Raw genomic sequence first — 26924 nt, 5'->3', positions numbered from 1 at the left:
TCGGCCCTCAGAATGTGTATTTACACTGGGAGGTGGCAAGTGGACAAAACTTAAGAAAACAAAAACTCCTCCTCCTTTTACACCATGTTTGCTGATTTGGCTTGTAGTGGCGTGTGCATTCAGATCACTTGTTATAGCCAACCCAGTTTTCTCACCTGTGCATGGAGTGGCTAGTACTACAGGTTGGACTGCTCTAGTCTGGAACTCTCTTGTTTGGCAACTTCTATAATTTGCATGATTTTATTTAAGATACATATCTCAGAGCTGGAAGGGACCTCGAGAGGTCATTGAGTCCAGTCCCCAGCTCTCTTGGCAAGACCAAGCACAATCCCTAACTGTTTTTTTTTAAATCTATTTGCCCCAGACCCCTAAATGGAGCTCATAACTCTGGCTTTATGAGGCTAGTGCTCAAACCACTGAGCTTAGTGGTTTGAGCATTGGCCTGCTAAACCCAAGGTTGTGGGCTCAGTCCTTGAGGAGGCCATTTAGGGGTCTGAGGCAAATTGATTTAAAAAAAAAAATCTGCCAGGGATGGTGCTTGGTCCTGCCAAGAGGGCAGGGGACTGAGCTCAATGACCTCCTGAGGTCCTTTCCAGTTCTGCGTGATGTGTACTTAGCTGAGTAGATGCTTATCATTGGTGTGGCCAATTTTCCCGTGGTCCCATGAAGTTTCTTTACAGCCATCAGTCCTGGCTCTCACTGTTCTGTGCTGTTATTAATCTGTAATTTACCCCTAAATGTTTTCTAAGAGCCCAGTAAGCAGTGGAAGAATTCACAATGTACTAGACAATATTGACCTCACACAGCTTGGAAAATTCTCTTGTCCGGTACCGGCAATGCTTGCCTTTTTTGTGCAGCATTACATGCCATAATAGATGACACTGGCATGTCGCTAAAAGATTATTTGTCCACACAACCATTTTGATGGCTACCTAGAAATGAAGGTGTTAATGCAACATCTGTGTGCCACCGGGGTGCAAAAGCAGATGTTGAAGATGCTATTTAGACCAGCAGCATTTGAAAATTTTGGCTCATTCCAGAATTTTTAATTACCAGACTTGTCATTCATGTGCCTTCCTATAGGATTCCCTTATAGCCAGCACCACATGGAGGGATCCAAGTGCTACCAATGCACAGAATTAGCTCTAGGCATGACGTGAAATGAGACGTTTGGGGCACCAGACAGTTTTCTCTCCAGCAGACCTGTACCAGTGAGGCTAATGAGTCTGGTAAAGGCTGCCAAGCAAAGTAGAATTCTTGTAAAATGTGTGCTATTATTGCTCATAATGACCAGATATTTAACCCAGGGAGTTTTTGAATGCCACAACACTTCTACCACTAGCTACTGGCTCATCTCTCTGGAGTGTCTCCCCTTCAGTTAGTCATGCTCACTCTTTCAAAAGAAGCTTAGAAACCACCTAAATAAACCAGCACAGTTTGAGACATTGCAAATGTCACAGGAGTTATTCATGAGTCTTACTATTTGTCCTACATTTGATTCAATTCATCCTGGGATGATGAAGTCATTTGATCATTTGAAAAATGCCAAGCCAAACCAAACTTGACCACACTTTGGGAATCTTTGACTGGACTTCTGGGGTAGTGATAATCAAAAGGAGTGATTACAACTTTACTGCTTTTCTTGCTCTGGTCCAAATTAATGTGTACTTGTTAAATGCAAAGTTCATGAGTCTTCATGCTAATTCAGGCCTAGTTGAAAGCTAAGCATTATAAATGCATTTAGGTTATTGAAGATATACAATTAAGTTTCAAGTAACTTGGGTTTTCCTGTAACGTCTCAACACAGTCTCCCCTGCTGAATGCATAATTTTCCATTTATGCAAACTGTGTGCACTTTGATCCATTAATAGCTACAAATCTGCTTAAGTACAATTGGCATGTGAAAATTGCACGCATATGCATGTGCTTCAAAGTGCATATGCAAACGTGCATGTGGATTGGTGGAGACGGCAAAGTGAAAATCTTTGCATTGTACTTTGAGGCGCTCTGTTTGCGGACAAAATTTGCCCTCAACTGCAAACACAGAGTCCCCTTTCACACGTATGGGTGAAATCCTGGACTTGTTGAATTCAATGACAAAATGTCCATCAACATCAATTCGACCAGGATTTTGCCCCATTAGAATTGTGATGTGTATCTGAAGACAGAATTTGGCCCATGCTTTCCAACTGGCATAAAGTTACAGAATTAAAAATCCATACTGGGCCATAACTTAGGTGATGGGCTAAGATGGAAACTGTTTGCTCAGAAACTTGTGTGCTTTACCATTGCATTGATAGTGAAATTCCTAGGACAGATTCCAGTGGAGTTATGCTGATTTATACCAGCTGACGATCTACCCCTTGTATGACTGAAGTAGACCACTGGTTAAACCCAGCCCAAGCCCAGAGGCAACAAAATTATTTCTATCTGCCCCCTGGAAGACCACCTACTTAAAGGAGCTAAGACAATAACAGCGTTCACAACAGAACTATTAGCCAGGATGGGCAGGGGTGATGTTCCTAGCCTGTGCTTGCCAGACACTGGGAATGGGTGACAGGGAGTGGCTCACTTGATGATTACCTGTTCTGTTCATTCCCTTTGAAACACCTGACATTCGCCACTATCAAACAGTACGATACTGGGGTAGAACACATTTGGTATACTCAGTATGGCCATTCTTATTTACCAGAAAGACTGTACTATGTGTATTAGAGGCAGGTACATACTGCCAGGCACCTGTGCCTGCCTCTAATAAACATACTGCAGAATTTGTTCCGGATTTTGAATGCCCCCAAAAGATGGATTTGGTGGGAGGGGGTTGGTTTCAGCCTCTTCTTGAGATAGGATCCATCTGTGAAATCTGCACTTGCCTTTTCACAGATTTCAACACTTGCAAAATTGGGGCATGAGCTTTTGATTCAAACACATCACTACGATTTATATATTTTAGGTTACCTGATAGCTAGGGCACCATTTGGGGAGGGCAAAGAGAGTCACAGCCATACAAATAGGAATGTTGCTTGCTCTTCTTCTCCTTCCCCTCATGACCAGGGAAGCAAGAGGAAAGCACACAGCTTGTGTGTCTGCCTCTCACTCCCAACTACTGAGGGGGCAGAGGAGTAAGTGATGCAAGCTGTGTACTTTCCCCTCAGTCCCTGATCATGAGGGGAAGGGAGAGAGGAGCACATTGTGTCCCATTAGGCACAGCTGCACTGTCCTGAAATTGAGCCCTTGCCTGTTCTCCTCCTCTTATTTTGTCTCTGTTAACTTTAAAAAGATGATGTGTTATAAAACAAGAGAAAAGGCATGAATCTGAGAGACAGCAATCTGCTACAAGTTAGTGAGATGTACCTCAGCAGGGTCAGGAGCTCTGTGATGTTCAGTCATTTTCTCTGACTCCTGCTGGGCTAGCCCCAAAGGTACAGCTTGCTTTTTTCAAATCATTGCAGCTAGACCTTTCTTGTCATCAATGCAAAATTTCCCTACAGAGTTTCTCCTCATATACTTGTCCAGTCTGGTTTTCAATTTTCTCTAGACACATTCAGCATTGAAAGTAGAGCACAGACGTCTCTCAGAACTGGTGAGTAAACAGTCCTACAGAACAATCTGAAAAAGTAAGCTCATAGCAGCTTCTGCGATGGCAGAGGAAAAGGGCTCGCATCCTCATGAGCTTTCTTTAAGCAAAGTAACTTGCAAATGGATGGAAAAATTCAGATGATTCATCACCTGACTCCAGGCACTAGGACCTGGGAAAAATTGAACTATCTGAACTGCTGGTAGCGCTACTGCACCATTCAATGTGGCTCTCAGGGGGCCCAGCACCACAGTCCCACGAGTGCAGAGGGCAACTGCCTTTGGCCCCACCCCATCTGCCCTGGGTCCTGCCCCTTCCAGTGTGCAGAGCCAGGTCCCCCCCACATACTTTGCCTTGGGGCCTACAATGGCTGTTGGGTCCGCTGGCAGATACAGCAACGAAGGGTCCTGTGGCACCTCATAGACTAATAGAAAAGTTTTGAGCATGGGCTTTTGTGAGCACAGACTCACTTCATCAGATGCTGGTCTTGGAAATCTGCAGGGCCAGGTATAAATAAGCCAGAGCAAGGGTGGGGATAACAAGGTTAGCTCAGTCAGCAAGGGTGAGGCTTACTACCAGCGGTTGATCTGGAGGTGTGAACACCAAGGGAGGGGAAGCTGCTTTTGTCAACTGTTGGTAGTAAGCCTCACCCTTGCTGACCGAGCTAACCTTGTTATCCTCACCTTTGCTCTGGCTTATTTATACCTGGCCCTGCAGGTTTCCAAGACCAGCATCTGATGAAGTGAGTCTGGGCTCACGAAAGCTCATGCTCAAAACTTTTCTGTTAGTCTATAAGGTGCCACAGGACCCTTCGTTGCTGCTACAGATCCAGACTAACACGGCTACCCCTCCGATATTTGGCAGATACAAGCACTTTTATACCACTATAATTGCACGTAAGGCTTAATACCAACGTTAGCAAATGAACAAACAAACAAAAATCAATCACATATCCCTAAACTTCTGAAAATGTAGGCCATGACTCTCAGCTTCTTGCTAATGGCTTACATGGGGAGTGAGTGATGAGTGGGTTCTATGTGGGCCCAATGCAGAGGGCACTATGTGGGCCCAGTGTAAGGTGACGTATTTCACCCAAGCAGCAATTTGTTCATACATTTACACACAGTTGCACAGTAACTGCATGCACAGTTATGCATGGTTTTTTCACATGTATTTTATAAAGTTGATCTTTGGGGAACTATTTCAATTTAAAACAAAAATTTTGATTTAATGAAAGAATCTTTGCACAAGCAATCTTGAATCCCCTCTACATACAATGAGCTATAAGGGAAAAGAAAAACTTTTGATTTATTTTAACATTATGGTTACATAGTTTATATGTTGCAATGTGGTACAATCTAGTGGATAACACGGAGAACAGGGAATTAGCATTCCTTGTTATATTTTCACTTTTTCCAGTGACTCCTGTCTGAACTTGGGCAAGTCACTTAACTGTTCAGTGTCTCAGTTTACCAATTTATATAATACAATCTTAGCACATTAGAACTGGAGGTTCAAGAGGTCATTGAATCCAGCCCCTGCCCTCACAGCAGGACCAAACACCATCTAGACCATCCCCGATAGATGTCTCTCTAACCTGCTCTGAAACCTCTCCAGTGATAGTGATACTGCAACCTCCCTAGGCAATTTATTCCAGTGCTTAACCACTCTGAGAGTTAGGGAATTTTTCTTAGTGTCCAGCCTAACCCTCCCTTGCTGCAAGTTAAGCCCATTGCTTCTTGACCTATCCTCAGGGGGCCAAGGACAACAATTTTGCTCCCTCCTCCTTGTGTAACACGCTTTTAGGTACCTGAAAACCGCTATCATGTCCCCGTTAAGTCTTCTCTTTTCTAAACTAAACAAGCCCAGTTCTTTCAGTCTTCCCTCATAGCTCAGGGTCTCTAGATTTTTAATCATTCTTGTTGCAGATCAGCATGCAGCCAATAACACTCAACTGCCTCCTGAGCTGGTAGTGTTAGGTATAATTCATTAGTGTCTCTCTCACTTGAGTGACAAGTGTCCCAGGAGTCACAAGAACTATGACTAATTTGGAAGTGAAGATTCTATATGAATGGAGTGAGTAAAAGTAAATAGATGCCTTATTTTGGCAAGCCTCTTCCAGCAGCTGAACATCTAATGATGTTCCTATGGTCTTTTTTATAGGAGCTGTCTGCTGCCTGTGATTCAGACTGCCTGTGGAATGCAGTGAGTATGGAGTAAGTGGACATGAAGTCTGGGAATGGACTTTATTGTGGTTTAGAAGCTTTCAGTTCCCAACTTGATGAACACATTCCTTTTTCAAGTTATTGTTTCCCAGGATTTCAAAATTACAATCGAAAGTTGTCTGATGCCATCTGGTAACTTACTCCTCAGTGCTGATAATTGTCATGTGACTTAGTTTCCAAACAACAAGTTTGTCTTCCACCAGCCAGGAGATGGGATTTTTTCCTCGTACTGGTGAACCAGTTGTCTGACAGGCCCTGTTCACAAACAGAGGGAATGTACGTGTACCCTACTCGACTGTCAATTCTCCGTAGTCCTCTTCCTCTCTTAATGGACTTTGCATGTTCTTCTGAACAGGAAATGCTTTGTCAGAAACTTGCCTGTAGGCATTGTGCTGCATCAATTAAAGATTCCTGAACTCAAGAACAAAGAGATGCCAGTGGAACTGTGCTTTTAATCACTTGGTTCATATTTTTTCCTTCCTCTGTGGCTGATTTTGGATGTATGGCGTCTTATGTTTTTGTTTTTGACAGCCACTTGGGAACGTTGCTGGGGAAACATCTTCAATTTTACATATGCAGAGAAGGTATTAGGCTGCTTATGCAAAGATTCTTTGAATTCAATCATAATATTTATTATTTTTAATTGAAATATTTCCTTATGGGCAGATTTTTAGAATGGGAGTTCCTGGTGCTTGTACACAGATGAAAAGATTCTTGGGCTTTTTCTGTCTTGTGTTGTTTCAGGAGGCCTGTGAAAAATCAGAGGGGTGCCAACCACGATGCTAATGACACCTGACATTTAACTACGTACACCATGCCTTTTTCCCAATGATTCCTGTGAACTTTACTAACATGAATCAACTTACCCTCACAACACCTCCTGGGATTGGGATACATTTTTATATGCAAGTACGACGAAGCCCAGAGTGATTAGATGACTTGGTCATGCAGAAGTCCTGCTGCCCAATGTTGTGTTCCTTACACTTCTATATAATAAAGATTAAGATGTTGGATGTAGGGACCACATTTCTCTTCTGCATTTGTATAGGGACTAGCACAATGAGACCTAGGCCTGTGGCTGGGGCTGTAGAGCACTACTGCAGTGCAAATAAATAAAGTGATAAAATATATTATGTGTACTGGAACCAAACCACAGAACAGCAACCTCACCTGAGACCAAGGGGCTAATACTGAGTAATAAGAGCTATAGTCTCAGAATCAGATTGGCTAATGCATAGATTTGCTTTAGTCCAGGAAAAATTGCTTGGCGAACGTATTGGATTGACTCAGAGGCTACTGAATCTGTGACCACACCTTCTATGAAAAGCTGTTCTAATTATAAACAGAAAGTGGCTTTCTTGATGCAAACTCTTTCTCTAATCAAACCACAACCCTGCAACATACAAATTCACTCCCTTCCATAAGGTGAAGAAATAGGAAGATAATTTTTTTTTCTCTTTCTGGACTACTCGTAGGTGAAAAAAGAGCAAACTAAACCCAAAGTGTAATTTAAACATAAGAGACCATGTACTTTGCAGGCTGAGGTTGAAAAAAAAAAGTGTGAATGCAAAGAGAGAGCTTCGCTGAAGCCAGTCAGAGGACTAAGTCCTTGGTGCTGGGTAAGTTGTCTGGTCTACTCCAGTAGCATGAATGGAACTGGAAGCTGCCTGGATCATGCAGCTAAGGTTTCCCTTGTGTCGGGGGACTCCCCAGCTGGCATAAAGCCAACATCAGAGTGGGCTGGAGAGGGCAGAGTGGGAGCTCAGTATTCTGTGATAATCCTGGACAGAAAGGTCCAATGAAAACTGCTCCAGATAGAATAAATTAGAGCAGCCCTTTGCCCTGAAAATAACTACTGATCCTGCCTCTTCTTTCTTCCCATATAAATAACCCTCCCCTTCCCTATCATACAGAAAGCCTGCTTCTTCCCCTGAAACACAGCTGGGGCCATGCACCAGACCACAGCAAGCTGAAGCCTGCACTGGTGAAATCCAAGAAGCCTCCTCCATTTGCTCCCTCTATATCGGAGTCAGCCATAAGCAAGTCCCTATGCTCTGAATGTACAAAACTGCTGGGGACAGATGCAGCCCCAGCATAGACTGGAACCACACTTTCAGTCCCATCTTGTGGAAGACACAGCACCTGTGGTCCCACCTAATGGATGATAAAGCAGCTGCATTAATCCAGCGCACCAGGAAACACTCCCTCTCCCAGAATATCACCTGAGGCAGGGCTGCTTTGCATTGTGTGCCTAGTGGAGATCTCTGGCTCATGGTTCAGCCTGGGTCATTATTAGTGAGAGAAAAAGACAAGAGGTGTGCACTGCAACTCCTGAGCTAGTCTTCGGGACCCTGTAAGTTTTGGTAACTTTCTCCAAGTGGGCGGAGGCATGCAGTAGAATCATTTGTTAAGTAACACTTTGGTGTCTTGCTGTATAAAGATAGGCAGAATTATACTGAAGTGTCAATAATCAGAATAAAAATCTCCTTTGGGCAACATTTGTGTGGTGTGTGGCAGAACCCACAGAGAGTAAAATCCTGGTTTTAGTGCAGTTGAGTGAAAGTCCTGGATCGTTTATATGTTTTGCAAGATGCAGGTTGCAATTTCAGTTCTGCTGAAACATCCACTTGTAGGGCAGCTCTTCTGAGAAACAAATCATTTGCTGTAAAACGTGCTCGGCTGCACTTCCGCCTGATGAACTGGAGCAGTTGTGCATCCCACCTTCCTTTTCACTGCTCTTCTGGTTATTGACACACAAAATAATTCAGCAGTTCTGAGCCTATTGTGGGGGTCTGAGAGGTGGGTAGATAGTTGCTGTCTGAATTACAAACTTATCTTCTGACAACAAACATGTAACTTACATATTCTCAGTCTGGAAAAACAAGGCCACTTTGGTGAATAGCTTCATGTTTGTTTACTTATTTAGGCCCAGATTCTACCTCCTTTATTTATTCCTACTGAGTCTGTCTAAGGTAGTTTTCTGGCTCCTATTTCTGTAGTACCTGAGCATCTCAGAATCATCAATGTATTGATGTCATACCCCTCTGATATCAATACATTGATGACTGTGATTATTGTATTGTGATTATACCATTGTACAGAGAGGAATTTGATACACACAGAGATTAAATGATTTGCCCATGGTCACACAGGAGCTCTGTGGCATTGAGGGGTCTTGAATCTTGGGTCACAGTAAGCTAGTTCCCTGACAGCTGTGCCTTCATTTCGTACCCAAAATTCTGAGTCTCCTGTGCCTAGCGACACTGGGGAAAGACACGTTGCCCACGGCTATCTATCCAGCACAAGATGTTTCATTCTATCGTAAGTTGTCTCCTTGACTGCAGTATGTTGCTATTGTCCTGCACTGGGACTTTTTTTTTTTGCCTCCCCCATCTTCTCTTTCCTACCGGTTGAATCAAATCTAAGGTGTATCTTGTGCTTCTGACACAGGTTGGCATAGGGGAAATGACTGAAACAGGTCCAAATCAGAACTCTGGACAAAACCTCCCTGAAGAGCTGGACAGACTTCCTTCAGACATCCACCTCAAATTGATCTGCATACATTTTACATTTCCAAGTACAAACTAATCTGCTGGGCAGCTTTGTTCTATGCAACCTTGAAATAATGCTATCATAGAATCTTAGAACTGGGAAATACCTTGAGAGGTCTTCAAGTCCAATCCCTTGCACTCATGGCAGGACCAAACACCAACTAGAGCATCCCTGACAGGTATTTGTCTAAATGGCTCTTAAAAATCTCCAATAATGGAGATTCCACAACCTCCCTAAGCAATTTATTTCAGTACTTAACCACCCTGACAGTTAGGAACTATACCTCCCTTCCTGAAATCTAAACCCATTGCTTCTTGTCTCCCTCCTCCTTGTGACAGCCTTTTAGGTACTTGAAAGCTGTTATCATGGCCCCCTCAGTCTTCCCTTTTTCAGGCTAAACAAACCCAATTCTTTCAGTCGTCCCTTATAGATCCTGTTTTTCTAGCTCTTATTTTTGTTGTTCTTCTCTGGACCTTCTCCAGCGTGTCCACATCGTTCCTGAAATGTGGTGCCGAGAACTGGACACATTACTCCAGTTGAGGCCAATTCAGCTCAGAGTAGAGCAAAAAGATTTACTTCTTGCTCACAGCCGTGTTGTAAATACATCCCAGAATGATGTTTGCTTTTTTGGGGGAGAAATAAAGAAGGAATTTTGAGGAGAAAGGCTATGGACAAGCAAAGTGGTTTTCAAGACTTGAACATTTTGGAATAATTTTTTATATGGAAGGATGAAAAGTGCCCGCCCCTGTCTGTAAGACCAAGGAAGGTGGGAAGAAGATGGAAGTGCACTCAGGGGATTGGGATGATCTTGTAAACCAGCTGACCTCTTATTGTAGTATGTAACTATTATAGAAAGGCATTACTGATGTGTGTGTGAAGCATAAGGACCCAGCAAGGGCAATACAGTTTGGAGATGGAACATGAATCATATTTTAAAGGTGGGGGGGTGAGGAAGAGAGGAGCTATATGGCTTACTCTTAATAACATGTGCCAGTAGCTAGGGTCTTTGGAGCACAGAGTGCACTGGGCAAAGAAAGAACCATAATTTCAAAAAGAAGGAAAGCAGCTTTTTTGCTGCAAATGGGAGGACAATAGGGAGACAATGAGAGACCTGGCAGCAAAATCACAATAGGAAGGCTGGAAGAAAGTAAGGGACATAATAATAATAATAGTTTTACCCTCTATTTCTCTGGTTGCTTCCAAGATTGTTCAAACTGTGTGGCAGTAGTTATCTCCCACTGAACATATGAGGAACTGATAGGGCAGGATTTGCCCCAGCATCACATAGGAACTTTACGTCAAAACTGAGAATAGATTTGTAGTTCGCTGAATTGTCCAACTCTGCATTAACCACAAGAGCAAGGCATATGGAGATAGAAAAGAGATGGTAGGATGCAATGATAACACAAAATCAATTTTGGCCTGTCAGCAGAAATCTGGAGAGAGAACAACAGGCTGAAGGACTAGGAGTAGGAACATAGTGGAAGAAAAAAGAGAAGGGAAGCAGAGACACCAAATTAACCACTGCCTAACCTCAGAAATGGGAGTGACAAAGTGGGCAAGGTAATGTCTTTTATCAGACCAACTTCTGTTGGTGAAAGAGACAAGTTTTTACCTGTGCAGAGCTATTCATTGGTCTGTCACAGGTGGAACTAGCCATGGGAATGGTCATCTAAACACCCACCTGTAAGTGTCTCAGCAAGATTTATCACCTGTTTAATCTCAGGAGACTAATTCAGTCAAATGGACTTGTAAATCTTGTTGATTTAGGTTTCTTTTAATACTATAAGCACAAAAATAAACTTTCTAGTTAGAAAAATGTGGTTCTTTTATATTCTAAATCACTTTTCCCCATGGAAAACTAAGGTGGTCTTCAAGACCTGAACATTTTGGACTCTCATGTTTTGCAAAGTAAAAGATAACTATCCCAAGGGCTCCTTCTTAGGAAAGAAAATATGCAAAGTAGAAAAGGGATATACTAGTGTGAATAGTTTCCCATTGTCCAAGCTGGGCATCATACCTCGTAATTAAATGTGAGGATTCTGAAAACACAGATGATTGAGAGCTGACCTCTGATTTTGACCTATAATGTGCAACAGCATGATAATCTGTGCATACTTTATATGTTCATTCCTTGAATGGGTATGGCTTCTGCCATAAAAAAAACAACTAACAACTTTAAAAAGGTTCCAGGTAAATAAAATGTGCCCAAATATCAGACCAAAACAGCTGTTTGTCACTTGCAAAACTTCTCTATAGAAAAGGATTCTGTTCTGCACTTCTGACTCACACATAACTCCTGCAAACAAATAACTTTGAGCAATATTATGTGCTTGGGTGGCATGCAATTTTTTAATGCTTTTCTGAGAGGCAGGCACCTTTTTCTGCACATAGGTGCTATTATTCGACAGATTTCAGTGGACTGTTCGTATGCAAACTAACAGCCAACCCAATGACAAAGAGGTTCAAACAGAAGTCTGCAGTGTCATTCCTAACTCCCTGCCAGTCCTTCATTAACTCCCCCTGGTTTGTAACACAGGCTTTGAGGCAGTCTGGTGCACTCATGGTATAGTGGGACATTACAGATGTGAGGCTAATCCCACTGAAGTCTTCCTTTTCACTTCAGTGAGCTTTGGAACAAGGCCTGTGTTCCCTCTAATTTTTTCCATCTATGGGTGGAATACATTTTCTTATGTGCGCCAAGGCCTCTGTAGATGTGCACCACCAATAGAAACACACACTGCCACCTGTGGGTGGTGGTGGGTTCTCTTCTAATCACCTGTATGGCACCTGAACCTCTCCTGGGCAGTGGTCAAAGCACTCAGCTTACAGGGAACACTGAACAGAATCCAAAGTTAATCAGCCTTTGCTTTGCAGTTCCCTATTTTTTCATTTGTATTGCAACCATGAGACTTTTTTTTTGTATCCAGTATTTATAAACGTGAGGAAGAATCTCTGATGCTCTAATATGATAAAGAACGTTAAGACACAGTGGCCACTTTTATAACTGAGAAAAAAATATATCTTGCACTGTTATAAAGCTGCTTTCATTGAGCAGTCTCTGGCTTCCATGTATTTTATTTAATGTCCCAAGAATACTAGTAAAATTCTGTCTGTGGACAAGGATTCATTTTATATGTGTAAAAACTGCTCCCAAATGATGCTGTGATAGTTTCAAGATTACATCAATTGCAGTGGGTTGAATGAAATAGATCAAACTTTTCAAATACAGACAACATTACAAAGGGGGTGCAGGGAATAGAATGAGGTGGAGAGTGGGAACTTTTTGCCCACAGCAAAAGGAAGTGACGACCGTGTCAGAGAAAGCTGTCTTCGAATATTCAGCCTCTCCAGATTCACAATGGCAAACAGAAAGCTGAAATTTTAATTCTATAACCATATAACTGTTCAGGATAAGCATTGTTTGCCTGATTTGTATATGAATTGTCAGAATTTCTCATGCACTGTCATGAGACCAAAATTGGTAACGTGCACTTGCCATTCTCAGATTGTGAGTGTAACTGTAACCGCTCAAAGACAAACTGGGACCTCTGGAGCTTAGTGCATGAGCCTGTACAGTTTGAGCTAAAAGCCAACTGCTTCTCAGCTAAGGCTATAGAGGAGGTTCATTCTTTCACTGTGTAAGTGATTTAAGTGCCACTACATGGAACAGTGAACCACACCTAAGTGAGGGTTACACAGTGGCTGTAATAGTACATGAAAATTAGGTATACATTTTATAGACACAATTGCACAATCCATTCCACTCCACTTATATGCAATGTTCTCATCAAAGGCTTCTGCTCTCATGAAGTAAACATGGGTTCTTCTACCAGTTTTAATGGGTTCCGGATCTACACCCCAAGGCTTAGCTTTGTATCTTATTCCCTGCTATGAAACAGTACCAACAGTTAACAAAACAGCCAATCAACCACTTTGCCAATAACTCGCAGCTACCTAAGGATAAACAGGATATATTCAAACAAAGCTTAACTCTTACTTTTATTCATCCTAACAGCTAAGTCTACTGGACTCGCAACAAAGAAATGACATTGTTTTATTAATCAATGTATTACTGTTCATCCAGAACATCTAGTTTTGCCTGCAGCACTACCCCATTCATTATTCATCTTCATGAACTTTTCAATTAAGCATTTTAAAATTTATTTATGAAACACACAAAAGGGTTTTGCATTGTAGAATTTGCATTGATATAAATAATACTTTGTGTTAGGTTCCCCGTTTTCAGCTAACGTTTGACACATGTTGAAAAATTAGAAATAGTTAGACCTGCCTATAGAGTGGGGCAAAGGAGGGAACAACCCTGGGGGCTGTTAATTCAAAAGGGCCCAGGGTTCCCAGCCACCACTGCTGATACTGTAGCAGTGGTGGCGGCTGGAGTTCCAGCCTTCTAAGTTGCTGCCAGATCTCCAGGTGGTGCACTCCGGAAGGTGCTGAAAGACCGCCAGGTGGACGTTAGTTCAAGCCCCCACCCCTTCTGGAAGTATGGAGTGCCCCCATAACCCCCGCCCACCTTGCCCAAACACCCAGCAATTCTGTCAGCTGACCTGGAATCAGTTTAAAACCCGACAGTTTAGCCTGCAACCTACAGAGAGAGGTTTTGTATAGACTGTAGAAATGCTTCTTTTTTGGACTTGCCAGAGTGTTTTGCTGTCCACCAAAAACACACCTGATGAAAGGCTTTCACAATAAGAAACTGCAAAATTTTACAAAAGATGGGTTCACATCCTGTCAAGGAGGAGGCCACACTATATATAGAGGAACAGATGGGATGTATGTAATAAAAAATGAGTGCTGCCTACCGTCATCCAGATATGCTTGGTCCAGATTCTGTTCCTGTTTAATAGTGACTCCAGCTGGTAACACTTCTTTCTGATCGCTAATGGGTGGTCCATTTTTTGCTGCTCTCTGGCTTGAGGCTGTCTGCTGCTGGATCACTGTAGGATATGAACTTGGACTTATCCTTTGTGCTTGACTGACCTGCGGCTGGCTGGGTCTTGCTACGTTAGAGGTAAAATTTTCACAGCACATGATATGCTGGAATTCTTGATGACTTCCACACCTCAGCTGCTGATTGGTAGGAGAATAGTGAATCACAGGAGAAGACTGTTGACTGGCTGGAGAGTGGTGGAGCACAGCTGAGGTTTGGCCTGGGGAACCAGTATGCACAAGCACTGACCTGTGTGCATCTGAAATGGAAACCTGCGTGGCCATCAGATTGGATTGCTGGTAGCCTAGTTGGCTAGGACTGAGACTTTTGCTTCTTTGGTATATTACAGCGGCTGGATTCTGCTGATGATATCGAGAATCTGGAGAAGACAGGCCTGAACGCAACTGCTGGCAGGAAGCCATAGTGGCCACAAGACAGGAGTGGGATTCGGGAACCATTGTGTGCTGTGAATAGTAAGGCTGTGTTACTGTTCCCAGACCACTGTGTATTGTATTGCAGATTAAGGCTGGATCATAGTCATCAATGGGCTCTGTTTTGATTGATGGTACTAGAATAAAGCATGCAAAGGACATTATTCTTAATGAGCAACTGAGATTGTTTTATCCTAGCACTATTAAAAAACCTGCATTGTGAGGGTGTGTGTGGGTGAGTACATTTCTCCACAAGGCCTCTACATGTACTAAATGGCTTGAGTGCAATCATGGGAAAATCTCTTGTAAAAGCACTTTGCATTAGGATGGACAAAAGCCTTTACCCAAAATGTAAACCTCACATTTAAAGGTTGAAAATTCTGATTCTCTTACTATTTTTATTGCTGTCATTTTAATTCACTTTTGACTCAGTTCTGCAATCTCTAGTTCAGGTGGGACCCAAAGCAAATGTACGAAGAAACCAGGAGTGAGGTGTTCCTCAGAGCACTTCTGGGTCAAGTGGAAAAACGAATTAGTGGACATTTTATGAGATGTGCTGATATTACAAGATTTATGATCCTGTTTTTCAATCCAACAGATTAACTAGTGATCCAAAGGAACACTCTAGGCTTGACAATTTTTGGAGCTGTCTTGAGACCCAATTTTTTGGGTGTGTCTTCCTGAATAACAATGGTCAACACCATGTACAAATGGAAAATAAACTTACATTTGTAAAAATTGACTGAATCTTGATGTGTTGGGGGGAAAAGGCCTTTTGCAGGCAAATAATGAAATTTTTACTCCTGGTATCTTTTCAATGCCTTGAATCTTAGTGCAGAGATGCAAACCAGGCAGAATGGAAAATAGTATGTAGAACAGATGAATTCCTAATGGAATCTTCTAGTTTTCTTAAAGTTTGACATTTTGAGGCACTTTTTAAAGTAAGGGCATATACACAAATGTAATTTCACAGTGCAACAATTTAGTGGCTATCAAAAGCCTTAATGATATCCTCTTTCCTACTATCAATAGAGTCATGCAAATCCACAGATGTCCTGCTGTGAAGGCCAGGACTCTATTAGGGTTTAAAAAAGAGCTTGATAAATTTTTGCAGGTTAGGTCCATAAATGGCTATTAGCCAGGGATAAAGTATGGTGCCCTAGCCTTCAGAACAAGTGCAGGAGATGGATGGCAGGAGATAAATCACTTGATCATTGTCTTCTGTTCTCCTTCTCTGGGGCACCTGGCATTGGCCACTGTCGGCAGATGGGATGCTGAGCTGGATGGACCTTTGGTCTGACCCAGTATGGCCATTCTTATGTTCTTATGTTCTTATATCAATGTGGATCCACATCCACAGCTGATACCTGCAGCTCATTTTTGATAAACATTGTATTTAGAACAATGCAAACTTGTAGCTATCTGCTTTATATCCACAGGTATTCCATTCTGTGGATGTGGATATCCACAGCCCATTTTTGCAGCTATAGATGCAGATGCAAATTTTATATCCACTCAGGTCTCTACCTATCAATTACACCGAACAATGAAACAATTTCTTTTAAGGATGTGTGCAGCACTTTGTACTATGTCAGTACTGACCCGGATGTTTCCCCATCCTTAGAAATTAGCAGCACTGAGATATCATTTCAAAGCTTGAAAAACCAGCCAGGTTTTTAACTGAGAAAAATCAGGCAAAGCTGGGAAGCGCTGGGAATCTCAAATAATGCTGTTTCACTTCTCATAAGGATTGCTCACCAATTCCCAAGGGAAAGCGTTTCAGAGCAGCACCCAAACTTTTTTTTTTCAAATCTAAACTGGCCCTCCATTAAAGAACATGTCTCAATCTGCCCCTTCTATACTCTGTTACTCCTTTCTCCAGATCTGATGGTAACTTCCAGTGGTACATGACAACTAGGGAAGGTAAAGGCAGTTCTCATTGATTTCACTGGGTCTGGTGCTCCTGCTCTCAGTGAAGTCATCTGCAAACTCCTGTCGTCTTAACTGGGGCAGAATCAGTCCATTGCCTGAACATCTGATGTAAAGCCCCCTTCCATGCATGCATGTATACATATAAAAAATTCCTCCTCCAAAATTACATGCAACCTTTAAACCAAATAATAGCTGGTGACCTGGCAGTGATTCTGCTTTAAACCAGAAAAAACTCATATGCTTAATTAATGACAAGAGACTGAGGTATCAGACTATAAGGCTTGCCTTGTGAGAAATTGTAGCCCAATCTGAACTCTGCATCAAGAATTACCTGGGTGGTAGGTAAAATGCTGTGGCTGACTTCTTTTTCTTTTCCCATTGATGACATAGAAATTCACCTTCACAGGTGTACGGATGTGCTTGTTCCGATATTCTGGTATCTCGACAAAAAGCATGCTCTGAAACAAGGAAATGCGACACTATCGTATTAGAAATTGAAGAGCAACGATCAGTGGGCTCTCAGCAATCACAGCCTGGACCGCATATCCCTGGAGGGAAGAAAAAGAGGGTTTCTTCATCTCTGAAAAGGAGGAAGTTGGAGGGGAAGGGGCAGGTGGGTTAGGACTGGAAGATTTCTGATATTAGGAAGCTGTTTTTTAAAGCTGTGTCTACACTTACAAAAATCTTCTAAATGGCCATGCTTATGGCCAAATTGAAGAATACTAATGAGGCACTGAAAGGCACCTCATTAGCATGCCGCTGGCCACGGCACTTTGAAAGTGCCACGGTTCGCTCACCCGTGGCTCATCTACACGGGGGTCCTTTTCTAAAGGACCCTGCCAGCATCGAAATCCACTATCTGCTGATAGGAATAAGGAGATTTTGATGTTGGTAGGGTCATTTCGAAATGGACCCCTGTGTAGAAGAGCTGTGGGTAAGCGAACCGTGGCACTTTCAAAGTGCCGTGGCGAGCAGCATGCGAATGAGGCACAGAACATTCATGTCGGTGCCTCATTAGTATTCTTAGATTTGGCCATTAGCATGGCCATTCGAAGGTTTAGGTACGTGTAGATGTAGCCTAAATGTCACATCCTCTGTGGCCACTGTGTCCAATACAGTCATCACTCACCACATCTGGCGAATGGGACACCACAATGTGGCAAATCAACTCTGGAGCCACATGCAGCTCATTGAACTTTTAAATGTGGCTCCTCCTGGGCCTGCACATGAGCGCTGCCTGCCTGCACATGCACCTCACCCCTGGTGGGAGAAACATGTGGCCGCTCCAGCGGCAGCCCCAGCTGCTCCTTTGGCCCCTGCAGCCCCTCCAGCCCCACAGCCCCAGCCATGGTGGATGTTCTGGCAGCTCCTCCGTCCCCAGCAGCTCCTCTGGTCCCAGCAGACCCAGCCACTCCTTTGGCCCCAGTCGTGACTGTGGCCTCAGCGACTCTAGTGAGGCGCCGGGGTGGCGGGGAGGGGAGCCCTGTGCATGCCTGCCTGGAAGGGGAGCTTGGGGCATATGCAGAAAGACAACAACCATAAGTGTGATGATCTTTCAATCCCCATTGGATGCTACTCCTCCGTGGTACCTGTTGATGTGCTGAACTTGAAGACAGACATCTCAGCTAAACATGGAACAAACACAATACAGAATTTCCAGGTCTGAAGAAGTGGGTCTAATAAATCGTATTGTAAAGTGCTACATGACAGTTCTTCTGTTTTGTGAAGACACAGACACACAACTGCCTCTCTGTGACAATACTGATTAATGTTTCAGTGCTTTAACTACTCTTATGCACTGGAGAAACATGAAATGTAATTATTTTATATATTTATTACTTATGCTTAACAGGATCCAATTTCCATAGCAACAGTGCCATTCCCCTTCTTAGGAGCAGATAAGGCCCATTATACTATAAGGGCTGGATCCTAGAGGGTTCCACTGATCTTAGTGGGAGTCAAGCCTGCTCAGCACTTTGCAGAATCACGCCTTAAGTGTAAATAGAGCAACTCAAGCAAAGTGTCCCAGACAGCAAAGGCCTGAGCAGCCCTAATTCTCATTAAAGTCAATGGTAGTTGGAGGTGCTCAGCACCCTGCAGAAGATGTTCTCGGCATATATCTGAAAAGCAGGGCATAAAGAACATTCATCAGTTTGCATACTTACAGGCTGGCTTTTATCTTTATCCACTGTTGCCTCCATCTCCCAGATCTGTTGACCATCTAAAAGTAACATTACAGTATTAACATATTATTGGACACTATCAGCAGAAATCTGGCTTTAAAAAAAGTCAAATGACTCATGAAGGCTCTGATTTAACAGAACATTTAAGCATACTGTGAATTCCAACTGAAGTTAATAGGATTTAAATGTGAGCATAAACTTGACTACCTTCCTGAACAGGAAAAGATTTATGCACATGCTTAAGTGCTTTGCTGAACTGAGTCTACGCTGCTGCTTAACACGTAAATAATAAGAACGTTCAACACAGATGATACAGCTGCTTTACAGCAAGGCTCTGATTTTATCCAAAAAGACTGACTGAGGGTACAAGGAGGTCAAATGACTTGACCAGAGTCATACTGTGAGTCACCACCTCAGCAGAACCTGGCTGAATCTTTGCTGTTCGTTTTAACCACAAGACTGAAAGTTTTCATCTTCCTTAATAATGTACATGTTACTGACAGAAGAGTTAGATTCTGGTAATAAATATATATAGTGAAATATAAGTCCTAATTTTTCTCCTAATTTTGGTTTCCTCTAGTCTCAAGTGTCCAAATTAAGACACCCAGGGCTTTGATTTTCAAAGATGCCGAGCACCCGCAACGCCCACTAAAATCACATGATGGTGTGAATGGTCAGAGCCTCTGCAAATGAAAGCTCCAGCTTTCTCTGGTAGTACTTTATAGGAACAAATTGTTACTGAATTTTTTAAACAGGAACAAAGCAATTTCCCAAAATGAAGGGAAATATGGAACTTTAAATGCTTTCTAGTCCATCAGTAACTAGGAAGGGTGGTAAACAGTAACTATTAAAAGTTAAACATTTGGCTAGGTTCAATAACTTGCATTCAGGAATAGAAAAAGCTCTTTAATCATTACAGTTGATTTTTAACAATTGTTGGACTACCAGCAAAAGGGTGGGAGAGCAGCCCAGTGGTTAAAGCCTGCAAATGTCTGGAGACTTGGCTCCTCGCACTGGATAGAGAACCTAAGCCAGTGCAGGGAATATGCAGCGGTTTACTATATTACAAGTGAGCAGTAAATCACTTTCCCTCCTCTCTCTGCCAGCAAGGCAGAGTCAGAGAGGAATTGTGACTCAACATGTTTCTGAGTCACAGTCCCCCCCGCCCCCCGGACTACTCCTGAGTTTGTATAGTTTATGCACTGCCTAAGCTCTGAGCTGCACCTAATGGCACAATCTACTCCTTTGTCTAAAATTTGGAGGCCCATATTTTCAGAACGATGCACACGGTCATCAGAATACTCCAGACAGTCACAGCACTGACATATACACATGCCCCATTAGAGATTCAGTTCCTTGCAATTGCAAGCAAACACAAATGGCTACACAACCACTGCAGCACGGACTGGGAATGCAGACATGCATAGATTGTGAAAATCTGACCAGTGTTCACAGTAAGTGGGGTGCTTGTGCTCAGGAGAAATTTAAATGCCTCCCAGCTGATGGGCACAGTGCCCACAACTAGGCTTTTGTTTCTACTGGTGGTGCACATTCACATGCCTTGGTGCACATAAAAAATATTCCACACATGGGTAGAAAAGATTATAGGGAACATGAGTGTTGACATTTTCTTTACATCCTCTCAGACACTATATTTATTTATTTATTTGTTACTGTACGGGAAGAAAATGCTGAGTAACTTCCTTTTAGTTCTCAGCATTTCAGTTCCTCCAAAATCAGCCTGTTGTCTCTTTTACAAACACCGTAACAGACTGACAGAGTGCAGACAGCATCAGCAGGCTGTAAAACCAGTCTGCAAACCTCTCACCTGATTTGCTGCTTAGCCCTAACATCCCAGAGGACCACCGTGTAAATTAATGGAGCAGATTCCAGAATTTTTATAATGAGCATTTATTTTGGCCACTGCTGGAGATTGTCACAGGTTACAGTTATGCTCTTGTTAACACACTTACAGCTGAAAGCTATAGAGTCAGTTGAAACAAAAACAGCATGTGTGTGTATATAAGGGGGTGGGGGTGGAGGGCCCTCCAGCAAAAACAAGGTCACCTCATGGCTGAAAAGCAGCATTTAGTGATGGATTTTCTTTGTAGTTGTCGTTACGGTGAAAATCCATCATACTGGCTATTAAGGATTCTTCATCAATCAAATATCAAAGAGATTGCTATTGAGATTCCTATGAGTGTAAGGAGCAGAAGAGACCAGCAGCAAAAAGTGAAATAGTTTATAAATAAATAAATTGGGAGTTGGTTGGGGATTTTTTTTTTTCTGCTCAAGGAATTGAAGGATAGGCTGAAAGCATTTGAAAAGCACCGCTGGTGGCAGGCACACTGCAATGGTGCTTACACTGAGCAGGTGATATACTTCACTTTTCACTTACTGTTAAGTTCTGGGTCTCTACCAACGCTCCCTGTAAGTTGAGCACTTGTGAAGCCACTCGGGAGAGATTCAAATTCCACCCAACTTATAAGCAAAGTGCCCACAGCTAGGTTTTTGTTTCTACTGGTGGGGCAGAGCCATACGTGCCTCAGCACACACAGAAAAAATTATTCTGCGCATAGGTGGAAAAAAATCCACACATGAATGGAAAAGATTAGAGAGAACGTTGGTCTCCAGACCAGTCTGTCAAAGCACCTCAACAGGCAATATTTACTTTTATTACAGTCCTGGCTCTCTATATTACTGCCAGTGCCTCAAAGGCAGATGCACTTTTTATTTCAGCCCTTGACATCTTCAAATTACCTCTGAAGCAGTACTGTGAGATGAGAAAATTCACTTCAGATTCTATTTTATTAATTTGCATTATGGACCTTTTCTTGCCTTTACATTTGAACTCAGGACTTCCTGGGTGACAAGCTGGGCTTACTTTAAATGACACCTTTGGAGAAGGTAAAGATTTAGATATGTTTGACATATAAACTGTTTTAAGATTTTGCGCATGTAGGTTAAGTACTATAAATTCTTGAACTTGGAGAAGGATTGAAGAATTAGGGTAGAGTTGAATGTCAAATAAGCCAAGAAAATCCTATTTGCAAAACCAATAGCTTACTGGTATATTTCTAGTTACAAGTCTGGGGGCTAGTCTTACTCTCACAGCTGCAGGGGTTAACCAGTTCCTTAACTAACACTAACAGCCAGCTGACACCTGCATATAACTTTGACTCATCTAAACAGTGTAACATGACCCTCCCTAATAACTCAGGCAACTACATGAGACTTTTGACACTCTTTCTCCTCATTACAGCATTTGATTGGGTACTGTACCCTGTATGTACATGTGTGTATTATATATACACATGCGCAAAATCTTAAAACAGTTTGTTCGTCAAACATATCTAAATCTTTACCTTCTCCAAAGGTGTCATTTAAAGTTAGCCCAGTTTGTCACCCAGGAAGTCCTGGGGTCAAATGTAAAGGCAAGAAAAGGTCCATCATGAAAATTAATTCAATTGAATCTGAAGTGAATATATATATAAAAAATATAAAAGTGAGTAAACAAATAAATAAATATACAAAATGTTACTTTGGCATAGAAGTACTACAGGCAGAGGGTTTCCTGTCAGTAGTGCATAAAACAAAGGCAACACAAGCATCAGAGTCACATTCAATACTCAAGAGGTCTCTGAAGCATACACAAACCACAACATTTGATTTGATTTAGCAACTAAGCCACTGCAATTGCATTGGAAACTAATGAATTCAGGCATAAAAATCAGACAATGTTTAGACTCAGTTCAAAGTCTACGGGGTTTAAGAGTGGAAAGGAGACTAACATCAAGTAAACAGGGAATGTATTTATTTTGGGGTTATCATTCTCGTGATGACGGATGCTTCTACATGGATCTATTTATGCCCACAGCTGGTAAACATTTTCCTACCATATCTGTCATCATGACAATTCCTGGTGTGTAAACACTGAAACACTCTTGAATACAAACATATTTCAGTTCATGTGCTGACCTTTATGCTTAAATATCATGTGGCATGCTCCATCTGTCTTGCTGCTTTTCTTTTATAGTCATGAACATACAAACCCTAATTTTAGATGGTCAATATTTGCTTTTCCCTTAACCCCCATCTATATGATCAGTGGAGCGAGCTCCTGGCAGAGGAAATGAGAGTATGCTTTAATGGCTGTGTTCATTAAAAAGGGCCTCACTTGAGCCTACTTTTTTGTAACAGTAATAATAAAAAGAAACCTCTGCATTGTGCACATGCAGACAGGTAACTGAAAATCAGAATCAAATATGAACCAGACATGGCTCCTCTTGGGTTCATTGGTGGAGCAATCTGAGGAATCCCGGAACATGGAACTACTTTTTCCACACAGTTGCAAACACAACACATTTCATCAGCATGAAAAATACACAAATGTGGCAGGAAGGAAGGGGAGAGAGAGCCACTGGAGCAAAATTTGTAAATGAGCTGTTAAAAAGATGTCTGCAATGTAGTTGCAGCCATGTCTTTCTCTCCCTCTCTCTCTCACAAAAAGAAGTTGATCCAGTAAAAGATTATCTTGCACACCTTGCCCCTCTATTCAAAAGGTGATGTTTTTACCAGGAAGGTGGATGCTCTGAGAGCTTACGAAGAGGTTACTAATACCTATATTATAGTAAAATCTAAAGGCCCCATCTGAGATTGAGATGCCATAAGCCCAATGTTTCTCAACCAGGGTATGAGTACCCTTGAGGGGACACCAAGGTCTTCCTGGGGGTACATCAGCTCACCTAGATATTTGCCTAGTTTTACAACAGGCTACATAAAAAACACCAGTAATGTCAGTACAATCTAAAAGTTCATTCAGAGAATGACTTGTTTCTACTGCTTCGTATGCCTTATGCTGAAATGTAAGTACAATATTTTTATTCCAATTCCTTTATTTGATAATAAGATGGTAGAAAGTAAGCAAGTTTTCAGGAGTGGTCTTCTGTGATATTTTTTTAAGTTAATGGTTTTTAAGTGAGGTGTAACTTGGTTGTATGCAAAATAAATCTGAGTCCTGAAAAGGGAACAGTAAACTGGAAAGGTTGAATGGCACTTGCTTCAAGATCTCAGATTATCTTAGGACCATATTTCTCAAATGAATTCTGGGGGTACTTATAATTGTTTTTTGAAAAAAGGTACTTTATTTAAAAAAAAAGTTGAGAAACACTGCTAGAGCCTTTCCATAGGTTTGGAAGGATTAACTTTTTACCAGTAAAAGCTAATTTCACTTTGGACTCAAACACATGAAACAATAAATAAAATATTTCCACTGATCATGATCAAAAATTTACAGATAGGTAAAAACAGAAAAATGATGCTTGAGACAATGTTACATAAAGTTTCAACTTTTTGAATACCAATGTCAACTGTCACTAAATTATTTTCCGGACCCTCACTTGTTTAAGTTGACCCACAAAAATTCCTGCAACTGTGAAACTATAAATTAACAATTGAAGAGAGGCTTAAAATAGCTTCAATATTATCCCCTGAAATTCAAATAAATAAATAAATAAATAAATAAATCTAATTCTCTCAAACCTACTTTTGTAGCTGGATGTAAATTTCTTCCCCACTTAGCAACACACCCAATGTCAGCATTGGAGAGTGTTAAGATCTCATAATCAGGCTCTATCCACATGTTAGACAGAAACAAATTTCCAATTGCCTCTACTTGCTAATAGAGAAACCTGGGTGTTAGCCTGGCTGATAATTTGCCCCCAAGAATGTGTGTATAACACTGCTCTCTGCTGGATAGCATCAGAGCATCCCCAGCTGCACGCTGAGATAAGGAGGCCACAAAAGTGCAGCAAGAAGCCAGCCGAACAGCCCAACTGCCCTAGCAAAGGACTGGCATGCTCTCCAGAGTCAACCTTATGATTGTGCACATGGGTAACTGGAATAGATTAGAGAGCCTTCCCTAAAATTTAGGCCCAGAGCCATACAAGGAAACAAAGTGGAATGGTGGGCATAGAAAAATCCATTTCAAAGCCATTGGAATCTATTCAGTTCCATGTTCTACTTAAGGTTTTGCAGGAGTTTATTTCTGACCTTATATACCCATTTGAATAAAGGAGAAATAATGCACTGTACCTAAACCCACTTTAATGGCTTATTTAACTCTTTATCGTCATGTTTACTAAAGCCAGGTCTACACTAGACCTGAAAGTCTATTTCGGCTAGGCAATTCTACCTATGGCAATTGTGTAGCTAAACTCAATGTATTGGAAATCGACTTACATGACGGTCTTCACTAAGGAAGGTCGACGGGAGCATTTCTCCTGTCAACCTCCTTACTCCGCAGTACATGGGCTGATGGCCAACCCCCAAACAGATAGATTTTGCACAGCTTTACCAGACACATGAAATTGAATTCTGGAAGATTGACCCTGGGTCTGGAATATTTGGGTCAGTCTTCGCGAAAGTGTAGACAAGCCCATGAATGTGGCAGTGGAGCGCCTTTGTGTTTTGTTACCTAAAATCAGTGGTTGATACCCCAATGAACAGACACCCACTTGAAAATGCATTGCCATTACCATCCAAAGACACAGCATCATTGCCCCATCCCTGTTCTGCATCTTCACCACCAGGACCCTTCACCTCATTGATGGCAAGTTTCCAGATGGTGTGAAGATTGTCTATAGAATGAATGAGAAGCTTTTCAATCTCAGGAGACTGAAGGCTAAAAGGAAGACTTCCATGACCTCAATCATGGAGCTCCAGTAGCTGGATGACAACATGTATGCTCAGCTAAAGAAGGTAAAAGTAGCTGCACTTAGACCTCTAAGCCATGGTGGTCTTGACAGACAGCTTTACTGGTGTGGGTCCCTGTATTTGTTCTTTTAATTGTTTGTCTTAGTTGACATGTCTATAATACTACAGTGCAGTGAAATGTTCAAGAAATAGCTGATTTTTGTGCTGCTTCAGGGTTGTGAGCTATAGCACAAAGCCCTGCTGAGGGATCTGATTGTGAAAGCACTCTCTTTAGGAATGAATGAGTTGTTAGAAGAATGTAATTCTACACTTTCTATCCCAAACCATGATCAGACCAAAAGTCTTGCTTCAAACACTGGGGAAAATCAAAGTGTCAATCTGTATTAGGAAAACCTTGCATGATCCTTTGCAGGTCCCATTTAGCTGTTTTTCTGACTGAGTAAGCTAAGTTTTCCTGAACCAGTTACAGCCTTTGCACATTATTGACAAGTTCTTCATTACTGGGCTTGTGAACTAACAGGAAAATGAGCTTTCTGCCATCACTGAGCTGGCATGACTGATGGACTGAGACATTCAGAAAATTCTCTTCACTGTTCTCACAAACTGAAGACTAACCACATTAGTCTGTGGATTCCAGGGCAGTTGGTAAATGATTTTCAATTGAAAATGTGTGTTGCCTTTTAAGGATCACACCAATTATGTAATGGATGATGCATTCACTTTTCATCACATGGAAAACCCATGTCAACTTGTAAAGAAATTTAGTATGGTTAGTAGGACAGTTGCTTCATCATTAAATTCCTATATAGAATAGCTTCTGCACTTGGCTATTCACAGTGCTGCTCAGAACTCTTCTAAAATGCACAAAGATTAATGTGTCTTTGACTTCTTATTGGCAGGCAATTGGCTGCCCCTCTCCCCAACTGCTCCAAGAAGAACCTAGAACATTTTTCAAGATACCCTGAGAACAAAAACTGTCACAACTTTGCCAACAGAACCCTCCTTTGCAGTGTTCCCCTGTAAGCTGAGCACTTGGGCGGTCACCCAAGAGGGATTCAGGTGCTGTCTAGCTGATTAGCAGAGTGCCCACAGACACCCACAGTAGGCAGCTGGTGCTGCACATCACATGCCTTGGTGCACAAAAAATTCATTCTGTGCATGGATGGAAAAGGAACCCTGCTCCTGGGAGATGGCATCTGATCCCAGCCAGTGGCCTTAGTCTGAGTCATAACACTTAAAATGAGGTGGCCCTAGGCAATGCTTCCATTTAGTGATGACTCTCAAAGTTCAAGTGACTGCTGCTGGAACACAGCTTACCCCAAAAGGGCCACTTAGTTCTTCCAGGGTTCAGTGCCAAGG

At 42.1% G+C, this 26924-nt stretch overlaps 1 protein-coding gene across 7 annotated transcripts in view; it reads right to left on the bottom strand.

Moving 5' to 3' along the window:
- The window catches only part of NFATC2 (nuclear factor of activated T cells 2), a 134179-nt gene that overhangs the window by 30925 nt on the left and 76330 nt on the right, over positions 1 to 26924 (bottom strand). For all 7 annotated transcript variants that reach the window (XM_075011610.1, XM_075011612.1, XM_075011613.1 and 4 more), the window contains 3 exons: positions 18834 to 18889; positions 17000 to 17126; positions 14178 to 14873 (listed from right to left, as the gene is read on the bottom strand). In XM_075011610.1, coding sequence (XP_074867711.1) covers positions 14178 to 14873; positions 17000 to 17126; positions 18834 to 18889 — 879 coding nt within the window. The remainder of the gene's footprint in view (positions 1 to 14177; positions 14874 to 16999; positions 17127 to 18833; positions 18890 to 26924) is intronic.

Source organism: Carettochelys insculpta, chromosome 17 (genome assembly GCF_033958435.1).
Source record: "Carettochelys insculpta isolate YL-2023 chromosome 17, ASM3395843v1, whole genome shotgun sequence".
In the NCBI taxonomy this organism is placed as follows: domain Eukaryota; kingdom Metazoa; phylum Chordata; order Testudines; family Carettochelyidae; genus Carettochelys; species Carettochelys insculpta.
The sequence above is the reverse complement of the archived record's forward strand: the minus strand, read 5'-3'. Positions and strand labels throughout refer to the sequence as shown.